Source organism: Syngnathoides biaculeatus, chromosome 13 (assembly GCF_019802595.1).
Source record: "Syngnathoides biaculeatus isolate LvHL_M chromosome 13, ASM1980259v1, whole genome shotgun sequence".
Taxonomy (NCBI): Eukaryota; Metazoa; Chordata; class Actinopteri; order Syngnathiformes; family Syngnathidae; genus Syngnathoides; species Syngnathoides biaculeatus.
In genome coordinates, this window is record NC_084652.1 from 39155 (window position 1) to 62521 (window position 23367).

The 23367-nt window shown below is 45.6% G+C and overlaps 1 protein-coding gene across 1 annotated transcript in view; it reads right to left on the reverse strand.

Annotated features, from left to right (window-relative positions):
- The window catches only part of prkacbb (protein kinase, cAMP-dependent, catalytic, beta b), a 53297-nt gene that overhangs the window by 20478 nt on the left and 9452 nt on the right, over nucleotides 1–23367 (reverse strand). Inside the window, exon 4 of the mRNA XM_061839305.1 lies at nucleotides 5781–5893. Coding sequence (XP_061695289.1) covers nucleotides 5781–5808 — 28 coding nt within the window. The 5' untranslated portion in view covers nucleotides 5809–5893. The remainder of the gene's footprint in view (nucleotides 1–5780; nucleotides 5894–23367) is intronic.

Sequence of the window (23367 nt, forward strand, 5' to 3'; positions counted from 1 at the left end):
TTTTGGAGTGCGTTTAGGCGAGCCGGCGGAGGACTGCGCTGAGGACAGCACTCGTGGCCGTGAAGGATGGTCGAACCCATCGATGAAAGGTAGGCCTTATATTCCGGGAAAGGTTGTTTTAGCCAACAGGATGACCGGAGTCCAAGTGATAATGAAATGATCTTTGGCTTGGTGGAACTTAATACTGCCTCCACAAGACCGGCACGGTAGCTCAGATGGTAAAGCGTTGGCCTTACAGTCCCGACGACCCGTCTGTGGAGTTTTGTGTATGTGTGTGGAGAACTGTGGACTTTGCAAGTTCGCCTGCGTAGGTTTTCTCCGGGCACTCCCGATTTCCCGCCCTTAAATGATTCTTTTTCTTACTGGGCACAACACGGCACCGAACATTCCGGGGATTATTTCTATCCGAATTAAAAGTTAGAGAGAGCAGACTTAGATGTTTTTGACATGTCCAGAGGCGAGAGAGTATACTCATATCGGTAGAAGGGTGCTGAGGATGGAGCTGCCAGGCAAAAGAGCGAGAGGAAGACCACAGAAAAGGTTGTTGCATGTTGTGAGGGAGGACATGAGGACAGAAATGAGGATGGAAAAAGATGACAAGCTGTGGCGACCTCTAACGGGACAAGCCGACAGGAAAAGAAAAAGATTTCTATTCGAATTATGGCAAAATTTCAGAAAAAAAGTGCCCGATCGTGGCGGTACCGCTTGTGAAGACGCTACAAACCGGCAATGATTTCATGACACGTCACATCCGCGCACGCAGGGTCATGTGACTCGCCAAAATGGCGGCGACCGGGAGCATTCAAAATTGCCGATAAAAATATTCTCAAAACAACCTTAAACGATATCGGATTGAGCTAAAATTTTCTAGGTGCAGTGCATACGATATAACCTATCGGATACATTTTTATTCAATCCCCGGACTTCCCCTTTAATGAGCCAAATAAATAGCTCGTCTATTTTCGAGAGAATATGGAGCATCCCTGGTGCAACATCATCTTTTTATTCTGACTGATCTCGATCCATCGACAACTTGTTTATCTCTTTTTCAGGTTTTCAAGTCTTATCACCTCTTCATAGAATTTTGAATGTGATCTTTCCGTAAAGAGAACAGCCCCAAAAAAGCTGAGGTTGGTCACAAATTGCATCGTCTCTGTCACTTTAAGACACTGCAATCATAAACGAAGCACCCAAGTTCATTTTGTGAAGGTTACATCCTGTCAACTAACGCCTGTTTTTTTTTTTTGTCTTCATCTCGACTGTGAGTTTCAAAACAAGACGGTAAATTTCCGACAGTTCTTTGTGCCGTTGCACAAAAGCTTCCCCCTCTTATTTGTCTGAGTGCGTGACAAATGACTTTGTAGGCACCGGCGCGTCAGCCTACGGTTGCCCGTACCGACCGAATGAAACGCTCGCCGCCTTCTCTAAATATTTATCAACTGCAGACGCTCGCGTGCGCTTTTAACAAGATGCGACTGCGACTGTGTCACCGCCAATGCACTTTTCAAGCGGTGCTTAGCATTCCTCTCGTGGACCTGAGAGATTAGCAGTTAGCGGGTGGAAGCCTGCACATCATCCTTAATGTGACAAAATCTTAAAAAAAAAAAAAAAAAAAAAAAAACGACTGTCATTTATTTTTACTCTCCTCATAGCTGAGCTTCCTGTGTCCCCCCCCCCTCCCGTCCCCCCGCCGCCATCGCAATTAAGGCCAAGGAGGATCAGAGCGGAGTCGGATGAAAGACTCATAAAGCCCCGCTGAATACGGACGTATGCCAGGCACCGGCTTGCTTACACACTCCGTTCTTTGTTCCGTGCCAATTTCGTTGAGAGGCTGCGGGGGCCCCGCCGCGGCCACGACGCGAAGATATTTCAGGTATTAACGGAGTCCATTTCCACGGCCGCCATGTGGTAAGTGAAGGCTTCAAAGGCGAGAACAATCTGCTGTGAAAATTAAACCGGGGATCGGTCCGAGCCCGGCGGCTTTGGTTGGATCCACCAGAACCAGGGGCGAGTCAGGATATTTGCATTATGTTGTTGGGATGTACAGAAAGAAAAGCAGAACACAGGTCCAGATTCTAACACTGGGAAGTACATTTCAGTCGTATTTGTTCGGGTACAAACTGAAGTCACTCTGTCCTGGAAATAACAAGGCAGCCCCAGGAAATAACCAAGACCATGTTTTCGAAAAATAGGTAGTACATTTCGCTTCAGAATGACTTTCGAAACCATTACGGGCAGCGTGGAAGAGGCCCGAGGTGGGTGTTTGGTACAAAAAAAAAAAAAAAAAAAAAAAAGACTATTTTCCAGGAGGAGTCGCGGCTCGATGAGGTGACTGGGGCATCCTGATTCGGGTGCCTCCCGGCCGCCACCCTGGTGAGGTGTTCCGGGCATGTCCCACCGTAAAGAGACAGCGGAGGACGACCCAGGACACGCTGGAGAGACTACGTCTCTCGGCTGGCCCGGGAAGGCCTCGGGATCCCTCCGGGAGAGCTGGAAGAAGTGGCTGGGGAAAGGGAAGTCTGGGTGTCCCCGCTGAAGCTACTTCCCCCGCGACCTGACCCAGAAAAGCAGTAGATGATGGATGGATGGATGGATATTTTTCAGGAAATACCAGTCCACTTGTTGAATAGTCTACAGACTGTCATCAGGATCTTCTGAATTGGGATGGATCATTTGGGGGAGCAGAGAACTGTAGTCGGCCATCCCAAATCTTTCCACACTAGCTCCTGCCACCCCTAAAATAAAAAAAACATTGCAAAGCAGAGTTCTAACCTGCGCGGGATGGCGGATCCCGTTGGTTTTCAAATCCATCGTCTTTACCGCCCGGCGGTCACAGCTCACAAACAAGACTCGAGAATTCATTTTAGCCTCTTCCTGCGCTGGATACAGAAAAGCAGCCTCGGGGCACAAGCGAGGCTCCTTCATGCTTCCGAACGAGTCCAAGGGTGCTGGCCTCCCCCCCAAAAAACACGACTGGATGGCCAATGCAGCTGACAAACATGACTTGAGATTTCACTGCATCCTGCACCAGATACCCGGTGCGCAATGTGTGCAAAGCAGCCCCAGAGCTGAAGTGAAATTTTGGACGAAAACCCAGATACTCCAGATCCAGGTCCAAACCCCACGATGATCTTATTGCAATCCCAGGATGCCTGGATGGTCTCGAGATTTCACTGTACACTCCACAGATTGGTGACACGCCACATTGGTTCATGCCAGAAGCATAAACGCGACTGGATTTCAACTCCAAAGCCTGAAAACTAGTCAGACATCGCAGCTGATGGAATAGCTCTGCAAAGATATAATCATCCGTGAACATATTTTCCAAAGGGTGCCTAACCTTCTCATGTTTATGCTTTTAAAATCCGTTGCTCCTTAAAAGATGACGTTCCATCGTTTTATTCTGATCTCATTAAGTTTCAAATGATTCCAAGTAAACACCACTTCCTCTTCCTCACGTCCAACACGCTCCCAGTGCAGCCTCCCGTGAAAAAAAAAAAAAAAAAAACACGTCTCTCACATAATTTCCCGGCCAAGCGGCAAGTGAACAGATTTCACACTTTTTTTTTTTTTTTTTTTTTACAGACTTATCTGCTTCTAATCAAACTATTTTAATCATGACAAGACCGAAACTTAAGGTGGAGTGTAACGGTTTGAAAAAGCAGTGTTTAAAGGTCCATCATGGTCATGAAATTAATGATTTTTAGTATGTTATTAATGGAAAAAAAGGTAGCCGGGATGGACCCATCCATTTTTTCACCACTGATTTTGACGTGCACGGCTTTTTGTCACTCACGCCAAGAAAATCCCCTCAACGGATTTGTTTTCGAGAAGAAGCAGGAAGTGAGGCTAGTAGCAGACGCCCACTCAGGCGCGCTCGTATGTTTCTACTAGTTTTACCTGCTGGAAGGTAGCTCGTTGTTCCTTCGTGTTAGCCAAAATGCCGGCTTGTTGTATTGCTGGATATTGTTCGAACGCTTGGGAGGACGGATTCATTCTTCATACTTTTCAAAAAGACCCGGTTCGTTGTGAAAAAGGGATTGAACGGTTGCAAAGGACGAGAACTTTGTGGGTTGCAAATGACAGGTAAGTGTGTATACAGCTACTAAAAAAAAAAAAAAAAAATAGTTTGTGGGGGGCAGGAGGACGTAATCCGCTCAGAATGTAACAAATGATCCGCGCACGTAACTCAGGGGTGCTGAATGTGTCGATGTATCCGTCGGCGCCGAGGACGACTTCGGACGAGGGGCGCGGCTTCGGCCGGGCTGGCCCATACATACTGTCTGGGAGTCTGTTGTTATTTAGAAGTGATCCGCATGTGATCTAAATATGACTAAACGATAGGATAATATTGCACCGGTCACTTCACTCGATTGTGCCCGCGGCGGACGGCTTCGGCGACGCCTCGTCCGCGGCGGACGGCTTCGGCCAGGCTGGCTCATACATACTGTCTGGGAGTCTGTTGTTAGTTGGAAGTGATCCGCATATCATCTAAATATGGCTCGAAACGATAGGGTAATATTGCCGCGGTCACTTCACACGATTGTGAGATGTTCTATTGTTTGAAAAGCGCTTCCGTGTCCCGTAGTAGGTGGCACAGCGTGTTTTTAATGGCGAATGTCGAGGTGTGATGTCATCAGCAGGCAATATGGCGACAACATGGATGTCGAATGAGACTTCCGCAACTTTGCAACACGGATGACGCGCTCTCCGCTCATGTTTATTTTTTCGTATGGACATTTAAGTGAATAATATGTATTTGTCATTACAATATCTATTTTAGAATGTTTATAGGGACGACACTTGACCTTTAAGGTGACAAGGAAACGTCACTGTTGTGTTTTGGGTCAATTGTGCCGAAGATCAGCAGTTGAGACCACAGAAGGTTTTGAGATTTCATTGTACCGGTACCTTACATAGCAAAGCACCCCCAAGGGTTGCCTACATTTCTTTTAGTTTTAACTGGAAAGTTGTTTTTAGACTTTATTCCTTCTTAAAAGTTTGCACCTTTTAATTCCAATCTCATGAAGTTCCAAGTAAACTCCACTGTCTCCTCCTCGTAGGTAACACACTTCCAGTGGCACGCCTCCAAAAATGTTGTCATGCAGCAAGGGAAACCGTTTCGTTTTCTACCTTGTGGTTTTTATCCCACGTAAGAGAACTCCAACTTTTTATTTCGAAAGTCACAAAAGGCGAAGTCGGGTGTGACAATTGGGAAGAGCGGCGTTCAAAACGACGAGGAAGCGTCTCTGTTGTCGAAAAAAAAAAAACAGCCTCTGGTAGCGCATTCCCTTTTTTTTTTATTTTTTATTTTATTTTTTTAAATGGCACCCCAGGCAAACATAACCGCGGTAAATATTTTAAAAAAGCCCTGATTAAAACTGCAAAATGTGACTGTGAAGTCGCGTAAAGTCGTGCAAATTGGCCTGACAGAATGCCGCACGCCTCAAACGGAGTTAAAAAAAAAAATGAAAATATTCAGGTGAGATTAAGGCTAAACTGTTCCACGTTATTTTTGTAAACACGGCGCTCGCTGTACCTCGCCGAGTTTGTTTGCTGTCAACGCACGCGGCGGTAGTGTCTGCAGTTTACTCGTGATCTTTGCACCCCCCCATCATTGAAATGAATAATGATATTAACTCCCACGGGCCACATACAATGAAACTGCATGGAGCCATAAATCCCTCACATTGTATGCACACACAGCACTCTACACAGAATGCAATGTTTAATTTTGAATTAAAAATATATAAAAAAAAAAATCTTTTGCAGCACAGCACCTTTTGCGGCAGCCGAACGTTTGATCATCCAAGGTCAACGCGCGTTTCCACGTCGCTGGCAGCGGCGAGTGGCGCAATCCGTCTCATCTGCATTCGCTCCACTTGGTTTACGTCTGCGGGATCGAGCAGATATGGGAGAAATTAAAAGGCTAGCATAGATCAGCGAGCGGTGGAATATTATTTATGGCCCCGCGGTCGGGGTAACTCACCCCTTGACGAGCGGTCGCAGGGAACAATGTTTTATTAAAACAAAACACCAATAAAGGAAAAAAAAAAAAAAAGGGGGGGGGGGGGGATCTGAATTTTTGGGAAATAATCCAGTTTGAGAATTTGCATGGACTCCCCCTGACTAAGTCACTCTCAGATGTTTAATACATAATAAATCATTTCATAGGAAAACACAAAAGAAATGTTTTTCTTCTTTTTTGGATTGTAATCCGACTGCTTGTTTGTAGATCTTGGCGTCAATTCCAGAAAAATAGCGCTTCTTCCGCAAAACACGATCCTTTTTGTGTTTGAATCTTTTTACAGTATGTGATGGAATAACCCGGTATTTATTGTTTTTTTAAGGGGGGGGGCATCTCCCAAAGTTGATGATTGATATGGTGAAAATATTGTCATAATTCAATTTTATGGAAATACGGGCACACTTTGGAGTTACAGTACTCAAAATTGTGGTTTTGTTTTCTGGAAAAAAACTGTGGGGGACAAATTAAAAGTTTTTTTTTTTTTTTACATTATTATGGTAGCCCATTTGTGGATAATAAATATACTGTAGGTATTTGACCATGACCACAGAAACATATTTTTACTACATTATAGAAAATCACAACCAAGCAAGTTTTTTTGTTAATAGTGAAGGATAAGTAATCATCCATTCAGTTTCCAAGCCGCTTATCCTCATGAGAGTCGTGGGAGTGCTGGAGCCTATCCCAGCCGTCATCGGGTTGGAGCCTTGGAGCCGTAGTACACCCCCCCCCCACTATTTTTCCTGAGAAATAAGTACATTTTTTTAAATATATTTATTTTGTAGTTTGGAAAAAATTTCCAAATACTGGCGACACATGGCTAATTTAAAGTGACGCAAAACGTGAGTGACAATTTTTAGTCAAATAAATGTTTTCCATCTTAAATGTAGACATACATGCAAAATGCGGCCATTCCATGAAAAGCACATGTAGCGGGTCCCTGCAGATTTAGTTTTAATGGCCTTTAAAAAAGGGGGGGGGGGGGGAGTCAGGAGACCACACGGACGCACACTTGCTGCCAATCACCGCTGATCTAAAAAAGAACAAAAAAAAATGGATAGCACATACATATCTAACGGTATTGGATTGGTTGAAGCCAGTTGGCCGCCATCTTGGTACTCACAAACCATGTGGAGGACGTGGTTTACAGGTTGGATTATGGGAGGGTTTTTCTCAACGTTTGGCATGTAGAATTAAAACTGGTCGTGTGAGCTTGATATTTTTTCAGTTCTGGTAACCTGAAGGATTTTTAATTCGACTTGGTAGGCTAAGAAAGGCCAAGTCCAAAGGAAAGACTTAGAACACCGTGACTAGCAAGAAACCTTGCATGTTACCGAGGGCCCGATTTCCGTGACGTTAACTTTTCCCAAAATACGCTGTGAAGCACTATAATCATAACATAGCAAAAAAAACTAAGCTTTTTTTTTTGGCATAAAAACATAAAATTTTAAGTCAATCAGTTTGATATATTTTTGGAAATAAGAACTAAAATACATGCAAAATGCATTTTTCATTTGTTGTCTCGGCGACGTCCTGTTTCAGACAGAAAATTTAAACTTGTTTCCTCACATTTGAAAATCTAATTCAATTTGCAGAGTGCTGTATTATGAAATTCATCACAAATTTCAGAGAAAATGTGTTTTCTTGCTTATCCACTGACGAAGTTTGGGAAAATATTTACATGGCTTTTTCGTGAAAAACCATCGGCCTATAAAGGTGAAGCAGAGAGTGAACAATAAACAACAACCGGAAACAAAACTTTGTTCAAGTGAATTAAGCTCATCAGAAAATAATAAACCCTTTACTAACAAACTTTAACAGTTTAACAATTAAATCTAACTTACTGTGGAATGTTTCCTCACAGGCACGAAACTGGCGATACACGCACAGGTCGGCATGGTTGTTTTGGGAGTATCAAGATGGCGGATGGCAATTTCAGTTTTGGTGGCCAATGAGCCATTTTTTTTAATTTTTTTTTTTTAATATCAGTGCAGATATCTCGGTTATGAGCCAGGTTGGTTTCCGCTTTCTCCGATTGGTGCTGCCACCTCGTCTACATATTCCAATCAAGTTGCATATACTGTACTAAATACACATAATTATACATATAAAAGTAATACTAATAGTTGACACCAAAATACATTTTACACAAAAACGAATCAATAAAATGCGCTTGATGAATTTTTCAGATGAAAATTTGCGGATCCGACGTTTTCAACGGACAGCGCTGACGCAGTTTCACGTACACGTTCATAGCATCATAACTTGTGTTTTATGGCAAATGCAAAATCACGCCTGTGACAGCTGTCGTCTTGCGTGTCACAACCTTCTCGTCACTTAGCGCTGAACTGATGAGCCAACGGGCGGTGCGGCGGGCTCGCGCCGATGCTGACGGATTTGACAGCTTTGACGGGGTTGATGCGTTTGGGCTTCGGCGTGGCAATCGAGCGACTCTCACAAGAGCCTTTGGCTGTTCCCCCCCCCGGAACTTTGATTGGCGCGTCGCAATAACCGAGTGGCAACAACAACATGACATCAAGACCTCGCAGAATGCAGCGATATGTGACACGCAGTATTTGATTGGACTGATGTACAAAACAAATAGCGAAGACGGGTGACACCAAAGACATTTTAATCGCTGCTTTATTGTCTTTGATATTCGACACATTATGGAAGCTGCAGTCATAATTACAAAAAAAAAAGATCTTGACGTTTTACTTCCCAGTGGTAAACTAAGTGAAAAGAACGATACAGCGCATGCACTTTAGCTTTGGGACATGATGCTTACCTAACAGCCATAATTTGGTTCTTCTGTTCATTTTTTAAAAATATTTCTTTGTGGCCTTCTGCTTCTTCCTTGACAATTGCGCAATGTTTTTGCGGTGACAGAAATAATAACACAAAGTGCCGCGGTACTTTGGTGTGCAATATGAGAGATCATCGGTTCTGCTGTGGGAAATTATGAAAATTACCTGTATTTTTTATGAGAAATAAAATATCTCTGGTCATCTATGGACTCTATGTCAGAAATGTACAGCGACAGGCCGAACAATTAAATGCTCTTCTATGGAAGTAGATTTTTCCCACCAGGATTTGGATTTGAAATGAAAAGTGATCACAGTTTCACTAGTTGCTACAATTCGGTGTCTAAAATTCACCGTCCGTGCCACCGGGCTTGGGTTACTTCAGGTCAGAATCGAACAGCCAGCCAATCCAGTTACGCTTTCTTAGTATGTGACATACTAAGTTGTTGCTATGTATTCTTAGTATGTCACATACTAAGAAAGCGCAACTGGTTGGCTGGGTGTTCGGTTCTGACCCGGAGTAACCCTGCCTGGTGGCACAGACGGTTGAATTTTAGACACCGAATTGGAGCCGGTTGAATTATTAACACTGAAAAGTTACACTGAAATACAACTATTGAAAATGTGATCACTTTAGATTTCAAATTCAAATCCTGGTGGCACTAATCTGCTTCCATACTCTACCACTAGTTGGCGATCAACCTTTCTAGCCACTATTTGTTGGTGTTCTGTGAGATATTTTTTCAAATCTAAAATATGTGTCTTGCGCAACAGAGGTAGTAGTACCCTGCAGTACAGTATAGCGCATACGGATCCTCAAAACCCAATAACGGGTTCCAGAGTCGCTGATTACATCGCTTCCCCCCCGGCCTGGAAATTCTGCAGTTGAGTCGCGTTTATCCTTGTTGCTCAGTGTGTTGCGGGCCTTAATCCAACGTATGAAATCCTCCGGATGCTTCAGTATAACGCAATATTTGAGCCAAATGCATGCAAATATAAGTAGCATGTAGCTAACAGCATATTAGCATATTAGCTCCATCCGTCCATTAGCTACCGCTTTTCCGGGTCGGGTCGCGGGGGAAGTAGCTTCAGCAGGTATACCCAGACTTCCCTTTCCCCAGCCACTTCTTCCAGCTCTTCCGGAGGGATCCCGAGGCGTTCCCAACCCAGCCGAGAGACATAGTCTCCCCGGCGTGTCCTGGGTCGTCCTCGGGGGTCTCTTTCCGGTGGGACCTTCCCGGAACACCTCACCAGGGAAGCGTCCTGGAGGCATGCGGATCAGATGCCCCAGCCACCTCATCTGCGGAGGAGCAGCGGCTCGACACTGAGCCCCTCCCTGACGACCGAGCTCCTCACCCGTTCTCTAAGGGCGAGCCCGGACACCCTGCGGAGGAAACTCATTTCGTCCGCCTGTATCTTGGATCTTGTCTTTTGGTCACGACTAACTCTTCCCCCCTTCCTTCTCCATTCCATTTTCCGGCTTTAAAGCAAAATATTTTAAAAGCAACATTTTAATTTCATCTAGGAGTAAATGTAAAAAGAACAAAATTTTGTGACGGCAACAGTTTGACAACGTCCGGAACAGATTCATTTCCTCGAAAATATTTTTTTTTTCCCCTCAAGAAGGGTAAAATTTTGCTTTGTGCTCCATCGGAGGTTCGGCGGCAGTCGTTGCAACGACCCACCACGCAAGCAATCCGTGTAGCGGCGCTGACGTATGGAGCGCTTTCAAGTCATTACAATTCCTGTGTTTATGTCTAAAGTTATAAATATTTGAATAGGGAGAAGTAACCCGAGTAACATGCAATTACATCACTAATGCAGAACCAGAGGCGGGGGCCCGGCTGGCATTTGTAGGCCTGAGCTGGTGCCCGAATTGACTGCCTTCCCTCCCGCCGTCATCCTAATTGCCCGCATAGGTGGTGGCGGCACGTGGCAGCCATCTTCACTTAGGAGCGCGGGACGTTAAATGGACGCGTACCTGAAGGTGACACAAACTTGGCAGGGGCTGCGACACTTTCCAGGGAAGTTCATCAACCTCGGCGACTGGCCGAACCCGCGGTGGGAGGGGAGACGGGCGCTGAATGCGAGCGCGAACGCTGGCGTGTCACACTTCATACATGTCACGTGTGCGCCTGCCAGCCTTTGCGCTTTGTTTGGGCCTCAATTCGGCAGCTATTTGCGTCAAAGGGGCACAGCGGCTACTCCCGCTGCCTGTAATTAACTCCAAACTTTTTTCTTTCTTTTTTTTTTTTCTCCACAAAATTGTGGAGTTTGATGGTGGCAGCACAGCACAGCACAGCACACTAGTGGTTAGGACAACTGGCTCACAGCTCAGAGGTTCCAGGTTGGAAATCAGTATTATCCTGTGTGGAGTATTTCTTCCCAAAACATGCATTATTACATGTTATTGCAGTGTTATTATTGAGTTATTATCAATAATAATCCAGTGCATCATCACACTGTTGTGCAGTTGTTTTTTTTAGTTGGGTAGTGAACACAAGTAATATAAAAAAATACAACAGTAAATGAGTTTTAAAAAATTATTGTAACAAATGAAAATAAATAATAACAACAAATAAAATTAAAAAATAATTCATTGTTTTGTAGATATATTTCATTATTATAAGAATACATTTTGGATTTGAGTCTACTAATGATACTAATGATATTTCTACATGCTACAACAACATCTAACACTGGCAGAAGACTACCTTATTACATGTTAGTACAGTGTTATTATTGAGTTATTATCACTACTAATCCAGTGCAGTGTCACACTGTTGTGCAGTTGTTGTTTTTTGTTGGGTAGTGAACGGAAGTAAGCCTCTTTATGAATTTTTACTTTTATGGAATATAATGGCGGCATGGTGGATCAGCTGGTAAAGCGTTGGTCCCACAGTTCTGAGGACCCCGGGTTCAATCCCGGCCCCCGCCTGTGTGGAGTTTGCATGTTCTCCCCGTGCCTGTGTGGGTTTTCTCCGGGCTCTCCGGTTTCCTCCCACATCCCCAAAAACATGCAACATTAATTGGACACTCTAAATTGCCCCGAGGTGTGATTGTGAGTGCAGCTTTTGTGTGTCTCTGTGTGCCCTGGGATTGGCTGGCGACCAGTTCAGGGTGTACCCCGCCTACTGCCTGTTGACAGCTGGGATAGGCTCCAGCACTCCCCGCGACCCTTGTTGGGATAAGCGGCTAAGAAAATGGACGGGTGGATGGACGGAACATAACTTGCATTGACTTAACAACAAAAACATATATTTAAAATGTTTCAAAATAATATCTCATCTTCTGGCTCTGGTCCGAATTTCTGCAAACCGCTCTGTGGGATTCTTTGGCTCGGTCATATGTGAAGAACAGAAAAAAACATTTCGTCATTTCGGGGTGTGACAACGTGAAATATTGCATAGTTTTGGAGTGAGGACCTTAAAACATCAACTTGTAAGTCTCTCAAGTGTGAAAAATGACAAATGAATTGGACGTAGGGTAAGTCAGACAGCACATTTAATGAGAAACTTGATAAGGAAAATAAACGTGGACTCGGTGAAACCAGGATCCCCTTCTGGGACGCTGATGGACCTCCGATTACTTGTGACTTTAAAACAAGTCGTCCCTAAGTGAATTTGTTCATTTCGCGGTGCTTGGCGACGCTACGGCTCGACGGTGACGGAGGCAAAAGGGGACATTTTACAAGTGGGCCCATTTGTAAAAAGCAAAGATGCTCTAAAAAGGGAAGTTTTAGGGGGGGAAAAAATGGAGGTTGTTGTGCATGTGTATCACTTACATTTGCTGTGACACATTACTCGCATAGCGCATATGCTCAACAGAAACACAAGACAAGTAGAATATTTAAAAAAAAAAAAAAAAGCGAGTGCGAGGGCAAGTGGTTGGTGGCTGTGTGCGATATGAGCACGGAATGCAAATGATGCCTTCAGGCGATTTCTCGGCTGCGTGCGAATCGGGATTCTTTAGATGATGTCTGTTCGCGGAACTTTTTGGATAACACAAAGACACAAAAACGACTTTCCGCAGCCTGTCGCCACATGCGCTTGCTTATCCTCATGTCCGAAAAGATGATCCTGAGAGTTAAGAGTGATTTTTTTTCACTCCACGGTTGGGGTTCGCGTAAATGTTCACTGTACAATTAAAGTTGCATGTTTTTTGGGATGTGGGAGGAAACCGGAGTGCCCGGAGGAAAACCCACGGAGGCACGGGGAGAACATGCAAACTTCACAAAAGCGGGTCCGGGATTGAACCCGGGGACCTCAGAACTGTGAGGCCAACGCTTTACCAGCTGAGGCACCGTGTGAAAAAAAAATTTCCGGGTGTGGGCGGCGCATAAGCACGCTGTCGCTATAAACCGCATTGATAGGCTGCTTAAGGACTGTAACTTTTGTAATCATGAGTGTGCCCCTTTAAGAGCGGAGGGGGGCGGTGCAAGGTAAACTAGGAAGAAGAGTCAGGCTGGTGTCTTTTGTTTTTTGTTTTTTTTTTGGGCACGCCGTCACGCAATCACCCAAAACTGCCTGGCGATCGAGACATCGAGCACTCGTGCTGGATACAATATGTCCTTATGAGGGATTTGCGAGCCATACGTAACCATCAAAAGAGCCAGATATGGCTCGCGAGCCATAGGTTTCCGACCGCTGCCTTAGGCTCATCTTTTAGAGACACCGAAGAAACGGGACATTGCTGAATTTAATCGCAACGGAGAGGAAATGCCCATAAAGAGAGAGTGTGTGTGTGTGTGTGTGCATGCTCAAATTGTTAAAAAAATGAAAGTTTTTGTGTGGACTTGTAACGCCCGTTTTTCCAGATGCAACTGCAATTATTACTTATTATTACATCTTGACTAGATCCATTTCACGAAGCTTCTACAAAGAGGAGCAGATGTCGCCCTCCCGCTATTTTTACGAAGCGCCAACGCCAAGCTCCGGGGGTGGCGGCCAGATATGAAGTCCGCAGCGCGACGTTAACATTTACGCGACCCGCTCGAACATTTCCCACCCCCGCCCGCCGTCAGATCGTGTCTCGTCCGTTTTGAGCGATGCGTCGTCTCCGATGAGATGACCGTGGAAATATGAAACATCTGGTCGGGGCAACACCTCGCCGCTATCCCCCCCGGGAGTAAAGTCATCACATTTGTTGCGAGAGAGACTGACAAAGGTTATTTTTTTTGTTGGTTTTTTTTATGTGTGGGGTGTTTCTTGAAGACATTTTTTTGGGGCGGGGGGAGGAGAACACGAGGCGTGATGCGCAGATTCTCTCGTTCCCACGCCGTAGAGAAGATTGAGACCTTTGTATTCACCCAGACGTCGTGTCGGTTACGTCTTTAAAAAGAAAGTCCATCGGAGACGTCTTGACTTTTGGACTGCGTCATTATGGAACAATTTGCAGAGCGCCCAACCAATTTGGAAACGCTTTATTAGCATCGCACGGACGCCCGAAACAATCATGGCTGAAGGGCCGATGCCACCCCCCCCCTCCCCCCACGTTCTTGTCGCTGTCAAGGTATTTTCTTGACATGCCGTTTGTATTCCCAGCCTGAAATGTCTCCAGTTTCTTTATGAAAAAGAATTGCTGAGGGTGCGCGGGAGGGGTGTTGGGGGGGGTATTTTTTTTTTGATTCGCTGACGTTATTTACACGGCAACGGTTTTCCAACCTCCCTCCCGACTCGGCGAGTCAGGATCGTGGATTTTTTTTTTTGGCACTGACCCACATCTGGATTCCTGCAACCGAGGGCGCCCCAATACACCCACCCCCCCCCAATCCCCCTAGACAAGCCGCAAGCCACGACGTTCCCCGCTCTTTCCCAGGGTCCGCCGTTGCGTCGTCCGGGTTTCATCCGCAAAAAAATAAAATAAAATCCTGCTTCCCCGCTTAGTGCAGTTTCGTTTTTACAAATGAGCAGCAAAACTTCTCCTGAGGGCATTCGAGTGTCCTTGCCGTAAGGAGGAAAAGTCAGCAGAGCGTTGAATCTGGTTTCCATCCCGCCTGCCCCACCATGACTTGGAACACAATGGACGGGGAGCAGGCCCGCGACCCTTAACTCACTCTGCAGATTCCCCCTCCAAAATTCCCTTGATGTTTGAGGACCCCCCCCCCAAAAAAGGCAGCTTTGAACGCCGTCGCAAGGCCATATTCTTTTTATACGGGGAACTGCGCAATTGCGTTTATGGTCGGCAATGTGAAAACACACAGATGGACTTTTTCTTTTTAAGAGGTGACTTTCCCGATCAAAAAAACAGCTTTTCCAGAACAGATCCAAGATTAAAGACCTCCACGGAGACCGAAAACTTAATAGAAGTTGGTGAATCATCGTATTTCATCAATTTCTGGCCTCGCGTCTCCGAAATGACTCCTTCTCGGGAAATCGTAAAAAAAAGGGCAGAAAGTTGGTATTGCTATCATATACCGTTGCACGCTAACATCAACTCAATATTTCCATCACAATGTTTCAATCGGTAATTAACACGCAAAAAGTGCTGATATCATTTTGCTACGATTGATTAGAATGATTTGCCGCCGCCGGCCGTGCCCGTCAAGAGTCTGCGGTCGGGCCAAGACCACACACCGACAAAAAGCCTCACGGTCAACCAGAGCTAACGACTGTGGTTTCATACATCTTGCCAAACTCTCAGAGAACTCCAAAAATAAAATAAAAATAAAAAAATGTGGTGACCAAACTGTCTAACGGTCAGAACCTGAACTTCCCGCCTCGACTCATGGGCTTCGTTCTGCACCAAAGTGTTACCGCTATCGATTTTGAACAAAACAATCAAATCCAAACTTTCTGACCTCGATAATGTCTACTGAGGATTTCTTAAAGAGTTGTTGCGGATTTCAACCTTGAGAGACAGAACGCCGCGAGGCTTCCGCGGCGTGAGCAACAGCTGGACTTACGAAACTCTTCAGCCTTTCCAGATTTGGAAATGGAAGGTTGCAAGAGTTTGTGTTTCGTCGTCCATTTGTTGAACTCACTTCTTTGTGTTTCTTTTTGGGCTTTCAAGTGGCAAACTGCGGCCGCGCGGTCGTTGGGAGCATCTCTTTCAGGTGTGACGGTCTGAGCGCTCCCCCGTCCTGAAAAGTCTCCTTGTGATGAATGCGCATGCGTTACTAACAGGGGAACTCTGGGTACGTAGCAGACGCTTACCGAGATCTCCCGGTCTCATCGTTCCCCTTCTTCTACATCAGTGATTCCCGAAGTCAAACTGGGCCCGGACCCCCGGTGAGTCTTTCAAAAAGCTCCCGGTCCCCCAACCTCAACTTTCGCCAATAATGTAGTGCTGGACACCATTCCGGTACATAGAAATACTCAATTTTAGTGGCTCACGTGCTCTTGCTTTTTATTTTTGCACAATCAATCAAAACCTGGTTCAACACCGGAAAGGGCAATTCTTACATCACGATTAGCTTCCAGACGATTTCGTTTCTTCGTCTTCACATCACGGACCCCCTGGAAACACATTTTTCACACCCTGGAGGTCCATGGATCCCACTTTGGGAACCACCGTTATAATATACGTTAGAACCTAAGCAAAAGTTGATAAAAAGATATAAACATATACACTATGTGTATATGTTCGTCTTTGTGAGACCTCCATAGCGAACATGAACACTCGGCGACAAGTTGTCGTATGCGTTACGTGTGAATTTAGACTACCGTCCCCTTTGTTCAAGTAGGCAAGTATTGCGTTTCTGACAATTTAATCTCACAAACATCAAGCCTAACCGTAACGCAAAATAGGCGTTCAAGAACAGAGTGGTTGAGCCACAACGGCGAATAGTCACCAATGTTGAACGAGTGTTCCCAAACGAGGAAAATGTTCGTCCCAGCGGGTATTCCAAGTTAGCAAAAAGTTCCAGCTGGCCCAAAAACCAAAGGCAGCAGGCGTCAGTGTAGTTAATGTTCCAAGCACCGTCGTTTCCCAGAGCAGCGGTGACGTTGTAAGAAGAAGCCACGTTGTCCGTTTTTCTCGTCCTTATATAGGTCATCCTTGAAACGTTTCAGACTCAAAGAGTTCCTGTCACACGGACCCAAGAGGATTAGAGGAAAAATCATAAGGACTTAAAAGTATGAAAGGAAAATAAAGAGGACAAAGAATAAAAATACACACATGCTGAAGCAGATCGGCCGGAAGTTTACAAAATATACACGCATGCGCATTAATCACGAGGAGACTTTTCAGCACCAGGAGCGCTCAGACCGTCACACCGGGATTTTGTGTGGCACACAGTGACCGAGTTCGTCACCTTTTCACACCGCGCTTGTTTTTTTTCCAGACTTTAGCTTAGCACATTACTCTCGTAATTTTTATCTTATCTTTCTTATTCGGGTAGTTCTATAGCACACAAAGGATTTCATGATATTTAGACATGTAACTTGGTTTTTTTTTCTCTGATTGGCTGGTGGAGGTCACATGTGGAGGTCACACTCTTAAGTGATCAAATCTTTCTGCTTGCCCGATTAAAGGCCGTTGTGATTATATATATATATATATATATATATATATATATATATTTTTTTTTTGTCTTTTAATTTGCCACCCGCCCGTGTATCGATCGAGCCGGCGCCCGGGAAGTGTCATCACGTCTATATTTGTCAGCGTTGCTTGCAGCCTGTTATTGAAGGCCCGGCTTTCCATACATAATTAAAAGAAGCTGGGATGAAAAGAGCCGTTGCCTCCGTCAGTTGTTCATCCATCAAAAACTCCGAACTGGTCCTTCCGCGGACGTCTCCGCCAAACGATTTTCCGGCGGTAGCCGGCGGACAAACAAAAGGCACCCCCTTTTCCATTTGCGCCTCATCCCTTTGTCTCATATTTGACTCGGGGGGGCTTTAAGACTTTAATTAAATTCCAATCCCCCGCTCTCACTTCTCCCCAGACCGTCCCCCCTCGCGACCGTGTCTCCGTGGGAGGTCGCGAGCCGGCTTCGGTGCCTGTTGTGGTTGATTTGAAAGAGTCCAGCGGAAAGCTCGGCTCTCCGTGATAGAATTTGCACGTGTGGTGCCGACAGCTGGAGCGAGAGCGCGAGTTTGCCCGCGCACGCAGCGCCGCGACACCCGGTCCGGTCTGGTCTCGTGTGAGGGGCTCCCACCTGACTTGTGGGATTTGTGCAAATTTGTCCTGACCGCCCGTTTCCAATTTTTTTTTCACTCCATCATTGCACCTTTTCCAATCCCGCGGACTCGCATTCCTTCCGTGGCCCGCATCGCTCGGAATCATACGCTAGATCGTGTCTGTCACGAGACTGCTTCTCGCCCGGTCTGAGAGGAAGAATCGAGTTCTGCGCGGCATTGATGGACAGGTCCGGGTAGGAGAGCTGATGGCCAAAAGTCCTTCCCCTGTCTCGTCTGGACATCGTCGGAGAAGATGGATGCGGCTCCTCATCGCGCGTATTTCGCGAGCGGGGAAGATGACGCTGAAATCCGAAACCGGTTTCTTTTGTCCGCCGTTTGTCCATTTCCAGACAGGATGACAGATTAAATGTGAGCGAGTGACGGAAAACACACAGCAGGGACGTTTTACTGATCAAATGGAATTCGCCAACTTTGCTTTTCCCTTCTCCAAAAGCAATATATCAATAGATATACCGTCACTGGGTATTGTATATACATTAGTCTAGCGGTTGGCTTGTCTGCCTCACAGTTCGGAGATTCGAGGTTTGAATCCTGTGATGTTCTGGCTGCACTCGTGCGGGTTTTCTCCGCCCCACTCAATTCAGATTGTACGGTGCGTCTCTCCCGAAGTCAGCCGGGATCGGCTCCAGTTCCCCGGCGACTCGAAGGAGGGCCAACGCAATCCAAATTGCAAGGAGAAATATAATGAAAAAAAAAAAAATACCTTGCTAATTAATTAACGAGCACAGTGGGAACGCAGAAGCGAATTTCCCTCTTGTGGGACGATTAACGTTTGTCTTACACTCATTAACAAATATATGAGAACGACAGTCGTTATTTTACAATCAATTAATTTTTATTTCTAAACTGCATCCCCCCCGAAAGTCTGCAGTGAGCCGCTTTCATCCTTGTTGCTCAGTGTGTCGCGGGCCTTAATGCAACGGACGAAAGCCTCCAGACTCTTCAGTGTAATGCAATATTTGACCCAAATGTACGCAAATATAAGTAGCATGTAGCTGAGATCATATTCGCGCTTCCCCATCCATCTATCTATCCATCCAACCATTTTCAACCGCTTTTCTGGGTCGGGTCACAGGTGAAGTATCTTCAGCAGGGATACCCAGACTTCCCATTCCCCAGCCACTTCTTCCAGCTCTTCCGGGGGGATCCCGAGGCGTTCCCAAGCCGGCCGAGAGACATAGTCTCTCCAGCGTGTCCTGGGTGGTCCCTGGGGTCTCTTTCCGGTGGGACATACCCATCCCCCGGTCCGGGAGGCATCTGAATCAGATGCCCCAGCCACCTCATCTGCCTCCTCTCAATGCGGAGGAGGAGCAGCGGCTCGACATTGAGCCCCTCCCTGATGACCGAGCTTCTCACCCGTTCGCTCATTTCGGCCGCTTGTATCCGGGATCTTGTTCTTCCGGTCACGACCCACAGCTCGTGCCCACAGGTGAGGGTAGGAACATATTCCTAAAATATGGATGTTTAATGAGGCAGCACAGTGTGTGACGAGTTCTGAAGACCGGGGTTCAAATCCCATCAGTATGTTACAGTTTGGGTGGTTACTGTGACACCCACCTTTGATAACTACAGAGAATTATTGCACTAAGTTATCGTGATAACGAGATAAATTAAACCCGTGACTGTGTTTTGATAGTGATGATAATAGTGCGTGGAAAATATTGTGGTAATATCATAAGGCCAGCTACTTCGAGTTGTTTTTTTTTTTTTTAAATATGTCAAGAAAGTCTTTTGGCGATCTCTTCACCCATCCAAATGTCACCACTGGATAAAAAGAACGAGTAAGCCGTATGTCTTGTTCCCCCCCCGGTTGTCTCCTTTCAAGGGTATCTGTTGTTTCATGCGCCGTTGAAAAGGCTACAGCTGGAAAAGTGAACAAGAGCATTTTTTTAACAAGCTCGCAAAGGCCCCAAAGCCCAAATCCAGAGCTGACCGGCTCACGCATGCACACGAGGAAACTCTCCCTCAACCCCGCCATTACCGAACCCCGCACGTCAATCTGCAATTTTAATTGAATTTCTTTTTTTTCCCTTCTTCTTTTTAAAGGCCGAGCTCATCAGGCATTGATTTGGAGCGAGCAATCTTCTGACCACAGTAGAACTCTAATCAGCATAATTCAAATTTGAAGCCCGGCTCGCTCGAGATACGGCGCCGAGACCTTCAGGGCGGCCGCGGAAAATCGGCGCGGAGGAGGCCGTTGTTCATTTATTTACGCCGGGGTGAAGAGGGATTTGTCCAAGACATAGTGCGACGAATCACGACGGGGGAGCCGTCGTCAACAAAAACAGGATATACGACCCGCTCGAGTCTTCAGATTCCGCTCGGCCGTAATGCGTATATCTTGAGAGTGACATTTTCTTGTCCTTGGACGTGACAGCGCAAGTCATCGGTATCTGTGTTACACATGCTAAACAAGCCAAAACAAAAACTGTCAATGTGAATCACCAAAGTGGACTTCGTTAAAAAAAAAAAAAAAAAAAAAATCATTTTTACTTCACGTTTGGCAATTTGGAAGACCGGTCTACACCGAGCTGATCCGCAGCAAGGGTGTGTCCACGGAGAGGCCCATAGCGGAGCGACAATTTGGTGGCTGAAACTGGGTCAAAACCCACGCTTCCTGAGACCAGGTCTAATTGTCGGGACAGCCGGTCTAATGCGATTTTGTTGATTTTAATACGGGTACCGGCTCGCATTGTGTGCCGCTGCACCGCCCGAGAGCAGCGACATACCGCAGTGATCCACGGATCACTTCGACTATGGATCGTCCTCACCCACGTCATCTTCTTCCACCCTCATTGTGACACACTTAAAGGGAATGGGAGGAGCCGCTTTGATTGGCAGTGAATGAATTTGGCTGGCAGCCCACCCACAGTGGTGCACCCCAGCCACTCTCGGACCCGCCGGGTTTTGCCGCTCTCCGAAATTACCGACAACACTTCATTTCATTCACTTCATTTGTTTTCATTTTTTCCACTCCGTACAAAAATTAGCATTGCTGGAGTTTAATTGCCGTTTCTTTATTCTTCATGTTAATCAATCATCTGGACCCAAGTCCCACTACCGCCACCTTCAGGCTCAGCCGCCGATATCTCACGACAGTGATTTTCGGCCCAATCTCGTCTGGAGACTTTTGTACTCGTCATCAACCAGGTGCAAAATCGAAAAATCTTACGTTTCCAATGGAAAAGTGAATTTTAATTCCCGAATTTGACTTGCTGAGTAGCAGGCGTGTCATTTCGGATGCATTCGCGATGAAAGCGAAACGACGCGGTCGCATTGGGAACGCGACCGACGAGACATGCTCTCCTGAAAACAGTTTTTCAAGTCTACCCCTTTACAGAAGATTAAAAAAAAAAAAAAAAAAAAACTTTTGATAAAATGATGATGGGTTTTCTTAGGCCTCCCGCAGTATTTCATTTCTCGTTTGATGGTGGCGAGTTGAAACGACCGCCCTTCCCTAAAAGTCCCATGTCTAATAAAAGTCATCACAAAATATGAAAGTTATTCCATTGCTACAAGGAAGTTTTTGTTGGGGGAAAAAAAAAAAAAAAACCAACTCTTACAGTATTTACGTTAACATGTTCCAAGAAAGTTTAGAGCAGGATTTTTCCCTAAACAAAGTCCACAATGAAACATTTATTTTCGTCGTTGTCATGGTTTCATGTGAGTTTTTCAGAGCGCCTAAGCCAAATATTTGGGTGAAATCGGAACCTTTGTTGATGGCGTCTCTTGTAAGAGGGTCGCCGGAGCGCCAGCCAAATCAGGACGTTTTTCCTGCATGTCATTTTTATTTTCAAAACGGGCAGCGCGGGAAAACGTTTGCTTTCTGCGCGAGCGTGACATTGATTTTCCTCCTAATTAACTCCACATGCTACACCACTCACGGCAAAAAAAAAAAAAAAACGAGTCCGGCCGGGCGCCAGTGGCGTGTGCCCGCTGCTAATATAGTGTAAGTACATTAGCTGTGAATTAAACTTTTAAATACGGCATCGATCAGAGACGCCGCCCGCCCCCGCTGCGCGAGGCTCAAACTGGGAAGTCGGCGGCGATTTGCGGCAGGCTGACGGGATCGCTGCTTTATCGCGTTACGGCCTCCAATTACGTGGCTTCATTTTCAAGGATGTTCCTTTTAATATGTCACTTATGGCTCCCGCTCGTCATGGACGGCGAATGAAAAGGAGACGAGCGCTCAGACGAGAACGCCTTGATCGTCTTGTCAAATGACGTCGTGAGAAAATGTATGAGAAACAAAAGTAAAAAAAAAATTTTTAAATGTGATATTAGTTGTTTTCTTGGCTTTCTTTGGCTGGTTGGAAATTGCCATTTACCGTACTTTCCGGCCTACAAGCCGTGAATTTTTTCACACGGTTTCAACCCTGCGGTTTATGCAGTGATGCGAATAATTTGTGCATTTTTTCCTAATGGCCGCAAGAGGAAACTCGAGCAGGAAAGGTAAGAATGAGACCGAATATATATGCCGAGGAAGTGACTTTTACCGGCCCTGTTAGCGTTGTGCTAGCGCTGTGCTAGCGTGTTGCTGCTGTGCTACTGGCATGTTTCAGTGATATTTACCGGTAAGTTTTATTTTAACGGGCCAGCCCGCTAACACTAGGGCTAACGCTTGTGCTGTGCTAACACTAGCACCCCGCTAAAGCTAGCGCTAACACGCGTTAAGCGTTAAACTCTGTGTACCGTCTTTGTAAATATCTCGTCTTTCAATGTGGGCACTTGCGGCTTTTATACAGCTGCGGCGTATGTATGTACCAAATGGTATTTCCTTTACAAATTTACTCGGTGAGGCTTGTAACCAGGTGCGTCCTGTAGGCCGGGAATTACGGTACATTCCGGAATTAGCGGACCGGTTCCGCGGTGATTGGAATCACAAGGAGATAAAAGAATAATTCCGGGGTTCCATATTTTGTGTGTGTGTGTTTTCACGATTATTATTATTTTTGTTTTAATTCTGGGGCAGGGGACGAATTCAATCTTGACTTCATTAAATAAATGACTTGAAGAAAAGTGAGTTGTATTTTTGTTTGTTTTCCTGTCTGATTGTTAATAGCGGACAACCTCCTCGTTGATGGGAAATTATGCAAAGTGTTTTTGTAACGACCGGGCGGGGACGATTTGCATCCCAGAACGATAGAAATAAATCTCGCTTTCATCACTCTTATCCTGACACTTGTGCCATTCTTTCTTGTGAAACTAAAACACAACATCAAAATTCAGCTATGTATTATCAAACAAGACATCAGCGCAATGATTTTCTGGACGCCGCCTGCACAAATGGACATATCAAACAAGCACTTTGAAGTGAAATAAAATGCTCATATTGAGTTTCACGAGTTTGAAGCGCCGCTTATGCTTGACGGGGAGTCGCGCAGTGTACTCA